Raw genomic sequence first — 13,517 nt, 5'->3', positions numbered from 1 at the left:
TGTCCAGATCCAAGTTCTGGTCTGAGTCCACAAGAGGTCCTGAACCGAGTATCTGAAGAAACGCCCTCTGAGCAGGTCTTCATCAGCTTCATTTCTAACTCCAGCCAGAACCTGAGTCTACCTGCAGCTCCTCAGGAACATCTTGTCTTGAGATCCACGGCTGCAGCAGAACCTTCCTGCTCACAGCTAGAACCTGTTGATTGTGGATGAACTAAGACATTAAATGTCCCTTTTGCATTAATAGATATATAAGCTGCTGATCTGAACCTGATAGATCTGATTGCGGCTGAAATCGGACCTTGGTTCTGTTAAAGAGATAAAGTGATTACACAATAAAACAATCTGTGTTTCCACTTGGATCCTTTATTCTCACAATAAATCATCAGAGTCACACCAAGATGTCGGGTCCAACAGAAACTTCACTTAAGTATTCTAAAGCAGTCTTAAGACTTCAGATGGCTTTGGACTTCACACAGAACTTTGTGTCCTGGTTGGGTCCAAAACAACTGAAACACAGAAGCTCTTTAAGTGGACTGTCATGCACTACACATCATAATAAATATTCCAATATGAAAATGAAATCTGATGTAAAGTTCGGTTTTGATCATTTCTGATCCAAAGTGCAAAGCTTCCAGAATGTGATTCTAAAGTGCCGCCAGAAATAAAGAAAGTTCCCCGCAGTTTGGTCAGTCGGTTCAATCCACCGAGTTAAAGAGCAGCACCAGTCACCTTACGGTGGCTCACAGCCACGTTCCAAGAAAGAAAACGTGAAAATAAACTTCCAGTTGGTTAAAAGACAAAATGAGTTTTCAAAAGGAAAAAGAAATCAAACATCAGAGGGAGCTAAAAAGTACCGATCAGATCCGGTGATCGGCACAAACTTCCAGGATATTAGCAACGTTACAAGAACGAAGGAAAACAAAACGTCAGTTAAAAACATTTAAAGATGCTTCTTGAAAAAATTATAATTTACTGAACCGACAGCTAAAGAAATTAAACAAAGTGAACCAATGAGGCAGCCGGAAGCACCGAGATATCCTCTCCTCTGATTGGTTGTTGAAGGCAAAACTGGGGAGGAGGAGCAGAAGTCATCATCTCACCTGACGCACGTCTGTAACACAAGAACATCTGATGAGGAAGCTGATAACACCTGGTTACACACAACTACACCTGGTTACACACAACTACACCTGGTTACATCTGGTAGCACCTGGTTACACACAACTACACCTGGTTACACACAACTACACCTGGTTACACACAACTACACCTGGTTACACACAACTACACCTGGGTACATCTGGTAGCACCTGGTTACACACAGCTACACCTGGTTACACACAACTACACCTGGTTACATCTGGTAGCACCTGGTTACACACAACTACACCTGGGTACACACAACTACACCTGGTTACACACAACTACACCTGGTTACACATAACTACACCTGGGTACACACAACTACACCTGGTTACATCTGGTAGCACCTGGCTACAGCTGATAACACCTGGCTACACACAACTACACCTGGTTACACACAACTACACCTGGTTGCACATAACTACACCTGGGTACACACAACTACACCTGGTTACATCTGGTGTAGTTGTGTGCACCTGGGTACACACAACTACACCTGGCTACACACAACTACACCTGGTTACACACAACTACACCTGGGTACATCTGGTAGCACCTGGGTACAGCTGATAACACCTGGGTACACACAACTACACCTGGGTACACACAACTACACCTGGCTACATCTGGTAGCACCTGGTTACACACAACTACACCTGGTTACACACAACTACACTTGGGTACACACAACTACACCTGGTTACATCTGGTAGCACCTGGTTACACACAACTACACCTGGTTACACACAACTACACTTGGGTACACACAACTACACCTGGGTACACACAACTACACCTGGTTACACACAACTACACTTGGGTACACACAACTACACCTGGTTACACACAACTACACTTGGGTACACACAACTACACTTGGTTACACACAACTACACCTGGTTACACACGACTACACCTGGTTACACACAACTACACCTGGTTACACACGACTACACCTGGGTACATCTGGTAGCACCTGGTTACACACAACTACACCTGGTTACACACGACTACACCTGGTTACACACAACTACACTTGGTTACACACGACTACACCTGGGTACATCTGGTAGCACCTGGTTACACACAACTACACCTGGTTACACACAACTACACCTAGTAACACCTGGTTATACACAACTACACCTGGCTACACACGACTACACCTGGTTACACACGACTACACCTGGTTACACACAACTACACCTGGTTACACACAACTACACCTGGGTACACACAACTACACCTGGTAACACCTGGCTACACACAACTACACCTAGTAACACCTGGTTACACGCCGCTACACCTGGGTACTTCTATGTGAAATGATATTTTTCTGTGTAAACCAGCAGAAGGTGGAGAGACTGTATGTGTTATCGTGCTCTTGGTTACAAACGTTTGACTTCAGTCTGACAGGTGTGTTATCTCACCTGTTGGGGTGAAGCCTTCAGAGCTTTGAATGTTCTGATCTATTCCCACATTTAAGATCCAATTGGATGCTCACCTGAAATACAAACAAATAAAATAAAAAACAGTTAAAGGGGACATTGGGTGACATCACAGCCTCCGGTCCAATCACATTTAATCCAATCAGTCGTGATATTGACCTCTCACAGGTTTGCTTAGTTCTGGGGTCTCATTTATAAAACATTACGTAGAATCCAGACTAAAAGTGTACATCTTGGCCAGTCATCATCATTGGTCAGGACATGTTTGATCCCTGAAACCGCCTTCTCAGCGAATTCTTCCATCTACAAGGTCTTCCAGCTGTGCCTGTGCAGCCACTGCGCAGCTTTACGAATGAGTGTGTTTGACTGTTTACAGCAATTAATGAATCTGTGGAACACATTACCCTGATGATCACCAAGAGGGACGTGATGGTAGAGTACCCGCATGAAATGTTGTGTGGACTTTAATTTCTGATTCAACATGTCGTTTGTTTTTTATTTATTTATTTGAAGGGTCCTTTTGTATAATTATGTCACCAGTTCCAGCTTGAATAACACAGCAGTTTGAATACTGATGATTAAGCTGATCTATGATTAAAGCTATAGCTGGTAATCCTGTTCAGAAACACTTTTTGCTCTCCTGGGTAAAGCGGTCCTTCCATCCTGAAACTAGTTCATACATCAAGTATTCACCAAAAGGAGGTTAATAAATCAGACCTCTGTGGGAGCTGCAGGACAGTAAGAACTCTGACCAATCCCTGCCCCTCGGTCTGAAGGGCAGGGATTGGTCAGAGTTCTGGTTCTGCTCTCAACAACAGACGCTACATACCCCCCCCCCCCCGTCCCTCCAGTTCTGCTGGTTGTCCCACATGACATCATTGTGACGCGCTCTCGAAACGGCAGTGCTCGTTCATTCATAGTTTCTGCTTTCTGGCTGCACTTCCAGTGTATCCGGTTAGCTTAGCGGTTAGCTTAGCAGTTAGCTTAGCGGTTAGCTTAGCGGTTAGCCGCTCATTGTAGCTCCACTGCTCTCACCGTAGACTTTGAACATGGCTGAGAGTCACAAGAAGTGAACCGTGTTCATGTTTAAGAGAAGAAGAGGAAGATCTCAGTAGAAGAGCAGGTAAGCTGGTCTTAGGCATGCGCAGTTATTCAGAGACTTGGGAAACTTCCAGAAAAATCGGCAACCCTAGCTTGAAAGTCTGCTATGGAGAGAAATTGAATGTCTGAGAGGAATCATGATTCAATCCACCACTTGTCCATCTGCGGCGCCAGTTTCCCCGTACGTTTCCCAGGCTCAGAGCTGCTGTGAGGAACGCACATTTTCCCATCACGGTTCTTTCCCTAGATCCCAACGTTTGCGTGTAACGTGTCGTACGCACGTTTCAGGCCCATTTTGTGCGTACGCAGCTTTAGAAATGAGAGCCCTGGTCTGTATGCTTGGACTCACCTGCTGCAACAGGACCCGGTTCTGTTTAGGGCTCCACGTAGAGCCGGGCCTGTTGCGTCAGACTTGCCTGATCCTCAGTTTTCCCAAACATCACCACCTGCAGCTCGCTGCTCACCTGCAGATACAGGTATAGGTGGCATCAACCCCCTCTGTGCCAGAGATGAACTGGGTCTCCTTTGAGCTAGTTCTGGTTATTACCTCAAACGGGTTGGTCCTGTAAGTCGTACCCTCAGGAGACTCCTGGGTTGGCCCCTGCTGCTGGTCCCACCACACTTCCAGCTGTTCGTCTATTGGGAAGCATTCAAACTCGTCACAGGCTGGGACAAACCCACACCGAGCAGGACCTTCTGAACTGGCTGGCTGCTGGACCTTCTGCTGACATTGGACCTGTGAGGTGGACCCACTCTGACCTTTTAGGATGGAGCTCAGGAGGCTCTCGCCCTGTACCTGCATGTCAAGGGTAAAGAAACTGTGCTCAGTACGGCTCTGATAGAAGGAACCGGACCTGCTGGGGCTGTTAAAGAACCTGGTTCTAAGGGTTTATCACTGTTGATCTGTGAAACTGGTGCTAAAACAGAATAATGTCCCAGTTCAGGGTGGAACTTGGACCGGGTCTGGTGCATGAAGGGGTTCAGATTCTACCCAACAATCCTCCAGAATAAAAGCAGAATCTTCCATAAGGATCACATTGGATGAGCTGAACTCAGAGTCAGAAGTAGTTCTTTAGCTCAGTGTGGTGATGGGGTTGTTTCTGGTGTCAAAGTTTTTACAGCGTTTTAAAACAAGTGATTAGAATAAAAGATTTAGATGCTTGACTAAAAATAATGTTTTTGGGGCTAGCAGTTAAGGAGTTAGAGGCAGCAGGGACACATTCAGACTGGCAGGCCTCCAGCTCTCTGGAGGTACCCTGAGGCAAGGCAAGGCAAGGCAAGGCTAGTTTATTCAGTAACAAGACCATTAAAAGCGCTCTACATGATATCACACAGCAAACGAAAAACACTACAGCAACAAATGAATAAGTAAATCTTGGACTAGACTTCTTTACTTTAATTGGAACAAGCTTCATCACTAACATTGAAAACTTAATTGTTTCTATAAATTAACTAAACCCTTAAAGCTACAACTTAAGGTCTCTGTCTTTTAAAGCCAATTTAAAGCCACGGTGGCTTGTAGAGGGAGTTCTGGACAGGAGTTGAATTGTTTTCCATTCAGCTTTCATGTCTGGGTTACATCACTGCAACAAAGGAATGACCTGGTAATAATGTAACCATGGGAGCATTGCCCTCCTTTATCTTTAACTAATTGTAACACAAAGTGGAGAATTCTGGGTTTCTTCCCCTGATAAATAAAACGGCAGATCCATTTATCCTATTCCCCAAACTTACTTCCACAGGTAGAGTTGTGAATAAATAAAGTAATCTTGGATGAACATTTGTTTTTACTGATATAATCCTTGAGTTTAAACTGAGGAATGGTACCAGAGGGTTATACCCAATATTTTAAGGAGTCTGACTCCAGATTATATTGGAACGTTTCTTGTAGGCATATAGATGCTGAATAGTTCAGTCAGAACATTTGTCTTTGATGTGTTTAATTTAGAGCCAGATAATTTCAGCTCCACAAATGATTCCTCAGGTTCCCCAGAAAGATCAAAACATCACCCGAAAACGTTGCAACTTTTGTTCCTCTCTGCCCTCAATAATACCTTTAATCTCTTTATTCTGTCTTAATATTTGACCAAGGGTTCAAAATAAATGATGCCTAGTCCGTCCGTCTTCTTCTCCTTATCCGGGGTCGGGTGGCGGGGGCAGCAGCTTCAGTAGGGAGGCCCAGACGTCCCTCTCTCCAGCCACTTGGGCCAGCTCCTCAGGAGGAATCCCAAGGCGTTCCCAGCAGAGAGACATAGTCCCTCCAGCGTGTCCTGGGTCTTCCCCTGGGTCTCCTCCCGGTGGGACGTGCCCGGAACACCTCACCAGGGAGGCGTCCAGGAGGCATCCTGACCAGATGCCCGAGCCACCTCAACTGGCTCCTCTGGACGTGGAGGAGCAGCGGCTCTACTCTGAGTCCTCCCCGGATGACTGAGCTCCTCACCCTATCTTACCTGTCCAGGTGAGTGGGGTGGACAAGCATGTTGTGTGTCAGACTGACCTCGGAGCCGCTGCTGGACTCCTGGCTGTCGGGATGTCTTCTCCTCTCTCCACCGGTCAGGGTGGTCCTCCTGGAGCACGCTGCCCCCTGAAGCACACACATGATCAGTTCAGCTCCCAGCAGCCGGCCGACAGCAGGACTCAGCTCACCTCCTCCTGGCAGCCGGAGATCTTCAGCGGCGTCGGCGTCTGAGGAGCCAGAGCCAACAGGGCTCTGATCTTCTGCTGGATGTTTGCCGGAGTCCTGAAGAGAGCGATGAGGCGTTAGGAGACGGATTAGGAGACGGTTTTGGTCCGTGAGGCAGACACCCCGTCTACTTTTAAGACTAATCTTAAAACTTTCCTTTGTGACAAAGCTTCTAGTCAGAGTGGCTCATGTTACCCTGAGCTACCTCTATAGTTATGCTGCTATAGGCTTAGGCTGCTGGAGGACATCAGGGTCTATTTCTCTCTCTCTGCTGAGTTCTCCTACTGCTCTCCAATCTGCATTGTTTGTTGTTATTTCAGCTTTTAACTTTTTGTTCTCTGTCTTTTTTCTCTTCATAGAAGGTACACCTGGTCTGCCGTTCTGTTAGCTGTGACATCATCAGGGGAGGCAGATCATCCTCTATTACCATCTAACATAGAAAGTACTCCTGGGTCAATGTGAGCTTCTGTGCTTTCTGTGTCTCTGCTCTGTCTTCTCTAACATAGAAAGTACTCCTGGGTCAATGTGAGCTTCTGAGCTTTCTGTGTCTCTGCTCTGTCTTCTCTAACATAGAAAGTACTCCTGGGTCAATGTGAGCTTCTGAGCTTTCTGTGTCTCTGCTCTGTCTTCTCTAAGCCCCAGTGGGTGGAGGCAGATGAGCGTTCACACTGAGCCTGGTTCTGGTTCTGCTGGAGGTTCTCCTCCCTGTTAAAGGGGAGTTTTCCTCTCCACTGTCGCTTCATGCATGCTCAGTATGAGGGATTGCTGCAAAGCCATCAACAATGCAGACGACTGTCCACTGTGGCTCTACGCTCTTTCAGGAGGAGTGAATGCTGCTTGGAGAGACTTGATGCAACCTGCTGGGTTTCCTTAGAGAGGAAACTTTCTCACCAACCTGGAGGATCTGATGGAAGCTGACTTTGGAAAGAACCTCAAGATGACATGTTTCATGAATTGGCGCTATATAAATAAAATTGACTTGAATTGAATTGATTAGGAGTCGGATTAGGAGCCGGGCGACAGGGAGGCGGGCGACAGGGAGCCGGGCGACAGGGAGCCGGGCGACAGGGAGCCGGGCGACAGGCGGCACACCAACCTGGAGCTGAGGCTGCAGTGGGCGCAGCAGGCGTCCTGATGGCCGACCTCGCTGTGCTTCAGGGAGCAGAGGGGGGTGGAGGTGAGAGCCGGCCGCTGGAAGTTCAGCTCCTCGACGCAGCTCAGACTGAACACCTGAGGCAGGTAGATAGAGAGTGAACACCTGGGGCAGGTAAAGCCTGAACATGTGCTGGGTCTGTCTGTTGTGTACTTCAGGTGGGGAGAAGACCGCCGCTTCCATCATGCTGCTCGTCTCCCAGGAGGAGGACGAGTCCAGGAAGGAGGCTCCTTCATCGGCTTTCATCTGCTGCTCCTTGGCACTTGTAACCTGCAGATGACAGCAGCTGACTCACCTGGCCTGCTGAGGTCACACCTTGCTGTGTGAGAGCCCAGCAGCAGCTGCAGCGCTGTGTCTTACGTAGCTCCTGCTCAGGTCTATGAGACACTGGTGATCCTCTCTGACCAGGCAGGTGTGGAGCACCTGTGGGGGCTGAGTGCTATGTGATGTCACTTCCTGTATGTCACAGCTCCACGCCTCCAGGTTCTGTGACGAGTACGACTTCTGTTCAGTTCACAGGGAGAGGGAAGCCCCAGTGGGCGGGGGGACAGTAGAGGCACGTACCGTCAGCTCGCCCGATGCTCCGTCCTTGCTCAGAGAGGAGCTGCACGCCGAGTAGGAGGCGGGGAGCCAGGAGGAGCACAGGTGGCTGGACTCTCCGTGAGGTCTGCACATGCTCTGACCCGAGGAGAAGCTGGACTCGTCCTGAACCGTAGACAGACTGTTGGCCTGCAGGGACAAACCAGCGTTAGCGTCCCGACCAGCCGCCGCGTCATCGCTGGCGGCTGGGAGCACCTTCACCTGGGCTCTGTGGGACTCGTGGTTCCGGGTCCCCGGTCTGGAGGCGGAGCTTGAGCCACGAAGCTGCAGGAAGTGCAGGTATCCATCTTTCTCCACCTTCCTCTTCAGAGTGGAGTTCCAGTGATTTTTAATGGAGTTATCCGTCCTGTAAGACAGGGCAGGTCATCAGGAACTCACCTGTGGACAGGTGATACTGTACACTGTGCGCAGGGACACCTATCAGCAGGTGTACAGAGCTGGATGTAGGAGCATGCACCTGCACTCTAACTCCCTACACCTGCAGCCAGACTGCCAGCTCAGCTGCAGGTCAGCTGCTGCTCGGTCAGCTGCTGCTCGGTCAGCTGCTCGGTCAGCTGCTGCTCGGTCAGCTGCTCGGTCAGCTGCTGCTCGGTCAGCTGCTCGGTCAGCTGCTCGGTCAGCTGCTCGGCCAGCTGCTCGGTCAGCTGCTGCTCGGTCAGCTGCTCGGTCAGCTGCTCGGTCAGCTGCTCGGCCAGCTGCTCGGTCAGCTGCTGCTCGGTCAGCTGCTCGGTCAGCTGCTGCTCGGCCAGCTGCTCGGTCAGCTGCTCGGTCAGCTGCTGCTCGGTCAGCTGCTCGGTCAGCTGCTGCTCGGTCAGCTGCTCGGTCAGCTGCTGCTCGGTCAGCTGCTCGGTCAGCTGCTGCTCGGCCAGCTGCTCGGTCAGCTGCTGCTCGGTCAGCTGCTCGGTCAGCTGCTGCTCGGCCAGCTGCTGCTCGGTCAGCTGCTGCTCGGTCAGCTGCTGCTCGGTCAGCTGCTCGGTCAGCTGCTGCTCGGCCAGCTGCTCGGTCAGCTGCTGCTCGGTCAGCTGCTCGGTCAGCTGCTGCTCGGCCAGCTGCTGCTCGGTCAGCTGCTGCTCGGTCAGCTGCTGCTCGGTCAGCTGCTCGGCCAGCTGCTCGGTCAGCTGCTCGGTCAGCTGCTGCTCGGTCAGCTGCTCGGTCAGCTGCTCGGTCAGCTGCTGCTCGGTCAGCTGCTCGGTCAGCTGCTGCTCGGCCAGCTGCTCGGTCAGCTGCTCGGTCAGCTGCTCGGTCAGCTGCTGCTCGGCCAGCTGCTGCTCGGTCAGCTGCTCGGTCAGCTGCTCGGTCAGCTGCTGCTCGGCCAGCTGCTCGGTCAGCTGCTGCTCGGTCAGCTGCTCGGTCAGCTGCTGCTCGGCCAGCTGCTGCTCGGTCAGCTGCTGCTCGGTCAGCTGCTGCTCGGTCAGCTGCTCGGTCAGCTGCTCGGTCAGCTGCTCGGTCAGCTGCTGCTCGGCCAGCTGCTGCTCGGTCAGCTGCTGCTCGGTCAGCTGCTGCTCGGTCAGCTGCTCGGTCAGCTGCCGTAAGACCAGCTGACCAATCATGAGGGATCAGGAAGGACAGGAAGTCTTCTCATGCAGGACGGTCCAGGAAGCAGGAGGAGTTCTGGAGGAAGGTCAGGAACCGTGTGGAGAAGCAGCTAACACCCAGACAGGCAGAGCTTAGCTACTCAGACCCACAGGTCCAGGTGTGCGGCTGAACAACACCTGGACCTGGACCCCCCCCCTGCATCACTGCATCACAGCCCCGGTGGTCACTAGTACTCAGCAGCAGCTCATCACATAAATCATTCCAGCTCCATCAGAACAAAGTTCCCCTTCCTGCAGGAAGTTACTGGCAGCGACGGCGGCGCCCTGGACGGAGCCGGGCGTGCCCTCCTCTGCAGCAGCGTGCTTCCCAACGTACCTGCAGGCGGGCGGCCGTACCTGCAGCCAGGTGCACCCACCTTCCTGGCAGGAGCTTGGAGATGTCGGCCCAGCGGTTGCCCATCAGCCTGTGGGCCTGGCACACGATGCGGTCCTCCTCCGCCGTCCAGCTGCTCTTCTTCACCGCCGGGTTGAGGTGGTTGTGCCAGCGCTCGCGGCACTGCTTCCCGTTGCGAGTGTGCAGGTGTTTGGCGATGAGCGACCAGCGCTTGACGCCGTACTTCTGGACCAGCTCCAGAACCTGAGGGTGACATCAGAGGCGGTGGGAGGGCGTGGCTCTGAGCGCGGGCCTGACGGGCTCTGAAGAGGCTTTACCCGCCGGTCCTCCTCCTGGGTCCACGGGCCTTTGACCAGCTCCGGGTTGGTGATCTGCTGCCAGCGCCGCTGACACTGGACCTCTGACCTCTGACCCTGACACAACGGTTCTGCTGGTGAGCGCAGAACCCTGACACGAGCTGGACCCTCACACTGGAACCCACTACTCACCCTGAAGTGCAGCGCCACCGAGGGCCAGTTGTTGGAGCCGCAGCCCTTCACCAGGCGCCGCAGCGTCTCGTCCTGAGGAAGAGGAGCGTCACCATCGTCATCATCACCTTCAGCACCCACACGCAGCAGCAGCACCATCACCGCCAGCAGCAGCAGCAGCAGCACCGCCAGCACCAGGCAGCAGGCAGCAGCAGCAGCACTCGCCAGCACCGGGCAGCAGCACAGTCAGCAGCAACCTAGCACAGCCCCCGCCAGCATTGCAGCACCAGCCAGCACGGGCAGCCGCACCAGCACGACCAGCAGCAGCACCGTGGCAGTCACGAGGCACCAGCGGCAGCAGCACCGGCAGCACCTAGCAGGCAGCACCGGCAGCAACACCCAGCAGCAGCAGCAGCAGCACTCGCAAGCAGCAGCAGCAGCACCAGCACCGGCAGCAGCACAGCACCAGCACACGACCAGCAGCAGCACCGGCAGCACGAGCAGCAGCGGCAGCAGCACCGGCAGCAGCAGCACCAGCACCGCCAGCAGCAGCAGCAGCAACAGCAGCAGCAGCACCGCCAGCACCAGCAGCAGCGGCAGCAGCACCGGCAGCACGAGCAGCAGCGGCATCAGCACCGGCAGCACCAGCAGCAGCGGCAGCAGCACCGGCAGCACCAGCATCAGCAGCACCGGCAGCACGAGCAGCAGCATCAGCATCAGCACCGCCATCAGCACCGGCAGCACCGCCAGCAGCAGCACGGGCAGCACGAGCAGCAGCATCAGCACCGCCAGCAGCAGCACCGGCAGCACCGCCATCAGCAGCATCAGCACCAGCAGCAGCACCAGCACCGCCAGCATCAGCACCGGCATCATCACCACCTTAATCACCATCATCATCACCTTCGTCACATCATCATCACCTTCATCATCACCACCACCTCCATCATCATCACCATCATCATCATCACCTCCATCACCATCATTACCATCTCCTTCATCATCACCATCATCATCATCATCATCACCACCACCACCATCATCATCATCACCTCCATCATCATCATCACCATCTTCACCTTCCTCACTTTCATCATCACCTTCCTCACCATCATCATCTTCATCACTTTCATCACCACCTCCATCACCATCATATCATCATCACCACCTTCATCACCATCATCTTCATCATCATTACTATCACCATCACCATTCATCACCACCTTCATCACCATCACCACCTTCATCATCCTCACCACCATCATCATCATCACCACTCAAACAGCTCCAGGTCAGGCTTGCCTCCTCTTTGCTCCATCCGGGCTTCTGCAGAGACACTCTGGAGAACCTCTTGACCCGCTTGGATCGACTCCTGGAACTACACAGAGCAGTCCATCAGAACTGACTCAGAACCAATCTACGGGCCGGGCCTGGTTTCTCACCTGGTTCTGTGGCTCCGGCTGCTCATCGCTGCTCTTCAGGTCAGGTTCTGCAGAAAGACAAGTGATCAGCTGCTGTTCCTGCGGTACCAGAACTCAGAACCTGCTCAGAACCTGGTGCTGTGGACTGTGTGAATCCGTTCAGCTGTTGAACTGTTTCAGTTTCCAGATCCTTTCAGGTGAACTGTTCCTGTTCGGCAGCACCTATCGGTCGATTGCAGCAGAACCGACAACTGATCCGCTTTGCGGCCTCAGATTTGGCATCAACCCGGTTCGGATCGGGTAATGTCCGCCTAATAACACACGATCGGTGACCGGATTTGTGAACTGGGTCCAGACAGAGGTTCGGACAGAATCTTAACGTCAAACTGCGGCAGTTAGCCTTAGCGGTTAGCCGCCGGTAGCCGTTAAACGGAGCCGTTAAAGTCCTCCTGACGTCGATCTGACCGTCACAGCAGTCTGTACCCGACCCGAACCTTGTAGAGGTCCGACCCAGGCCCAATCCGCCCCCGGTACCGCCCGATTTCAGGTGTCTTACCGTCAGAACCAACGGTCCAAGCAGGGAATCGTAGGGCTTCAACAGTTTGAGTTGGGCGCTGAACCGACCGAGCTCGCTCTCTGGTTGGACAGAACGGCCAGTGACGTCACACAACGGCTCCAATTAAATCGGAGATTTCCTGATAAAGGTTTTATCCCAAAGTCTGAGCGAGCCGACATCCTGATTTTAATTCATTCGTTTTATTACTAATCCCACCCTAGTTTAACAGGTTTATTACAATAAATACAGATCTGCGAGTTTCAAACCAGCATGGAATGAAAACAACAATTAACGTTATGTAAGAGATTATGAGATTACAAAGACTGAACTGCAAAGTTGGTTGCCATGGAAATCTCAGATAAACGGACTGTGAAGGCAAAGTGCCTGACATGCTCTGACTGGACAGAATCACTGTTATGGGTGTTATGTGTGCATTACAGATCTTCTCCACCAATGGGAGAAACAGAACGCTGATATCACACTGGGAACGCCATGAATGGGTGGACACAGGCCTGGTATTTAATTAATGGAACTAACGAGGTTCTCAGGGACCGGTTGCATTGCGTTGTTATGAGAACATAGTTCTGTCTGTAAACATTCCTCTGCCTCTTAGATGAAATGTGGAAAAATGTAGTTACGGTTTGAAGAGTCTTTTTTTAGTACAGAAGTCTACAATGCAAACACCACATTATCAGGTAAAATAACCAGGGGAGGCCGAGAACAGGTCAATACCTGAACAGTTAGAAGTTCTGCAATAATACGTACATTTATAAGAAAAAATATATACAAATACAACACTACAATAGAATAATATGAGATATTTACATAACATACAATATGCAGTATGCATGGCAGTGCAGCAGCATCTCTGGCTAAGGCATAGGCTCGTTACCTCAGCATCTGGGAATTAAATGTGGGACGAGAACCTGTGCAAAGATCAGCATGATGTAAACAGTCACTGTCTGGTGTGAGCAGCAGGGATTATCATGTCTGGGAGGAAGGACCTGTGGAAGCACTCC

At 51.8% G+C, this 13,517-nt stretch overlaps 2 protein-coding genes across 5 annotated transcripts; both read right to left on the bottom strand.

The window, feature by feature from the left end:
- Positions 1-209: 209 nt before the first annotated feature.
- On the bottom strand, positions 210-7,797 carry LOC118561106. Of its 2 annotated transcripts, XM_036133003.1 has the most exons (9): positions 7,682-7,797; positions 7,472-7,605; positions 6,339-6,432; positions 6,190-6,276; positions 4,452-4,488; positions 4,240-4,328; positions 4,040-4,156; positions 2,574-2,648; positions 210-1,111 (listed from the first exon to the last, which is right to left on the bottom strand). In XM_036133003.1, the coding sequence occupies exons 1-7, from the start codon at positions 7,772-7,774 to the stop codon at positions 4,067-4,069; spliced, it is 624 nt and encodes a 207-aa protein (XP_035988896.1). In that variant the 5' UTR covers positions 7,775-7,797; the 3' UTR covers positions 210-1,111; positions 2,574-2,648; positions 4,040-4,066. The 2 variants fall into 2 exon arrangements, with proteins under 2 accessions (XP_035988896.1, XP_035988895.1); XM_036133002.1 differs by having other exon boundaries at positions 337-1,111; positions 4,240-4,488.
- A 14-nt stretch (positions 7,798-7,811) lies between these two features.
- LOC105924340 (transcriptional activator Myb) lies at positions 7,812-12,805 on the bottom strand. 3 transcript variants are annotated; one of them, XM_036132996.1, is made up of 9 exons: positions 12,499-12,805; positions 11,964-12,010; positions 11,824-11,899; positions 10,546-10,617; positions 10,375-10,464; positions 10,080-10,300; positions 8,330-8,474; positions 8,093-8,257; positions 7,812-8,014 (listed from the first exon to the last, which is right to left on the bottom strand). In XM_036132996.1, exons 2-9 carry the CDS (start codon positions 11,987-11,989, stop codon positions 7,838-7,840), a joined length of 972 nt encoding a protein of 323 aa, XP_035988889.1. In that variant the 5' UTR covers positions 11,990-12,010; positions 12,499-12,805; the 3' UTR covers positions 7,812-7,837. The 3 variants fall into 3 exon arrangements, with proteins under 3 accessions (XP_035988889.1, XP_035988888.1, XP_021170914.2); XM_036132995.1 differs by having other exon boundaries at positions 10,375-10,470; positions 12,499-12,802; XM_021315239.2 differs by lacking the exon at positions 12,499-12,805 and having other exon boundaries at positions 10,375-10,470; positions 11,964-12,490.
- Positions 12,806-13,517: the final 712 nt, after the last annotated feature.

Source organism: Fundulus heteroclitus, unplaced genomic scaffold, assembly GCF_011125445.2.
Source record: "Fundulus heteroclitus isolate FHET01 unplaced genomic scaffold, MU-UCD_Fhet_4.1 scaffold_56, whole genome shotgun sequence".
NCBI classification, from domain to species: Eukaryota; Metazoa; Chordata; class Actinopteri; order Cyprinodontiformes; family Fundulidae; genus Fundulus; species Fundulus heteroclitus.
This window is presented reverse-complemented; position numbering and strand designations above follow the sequence as displayed.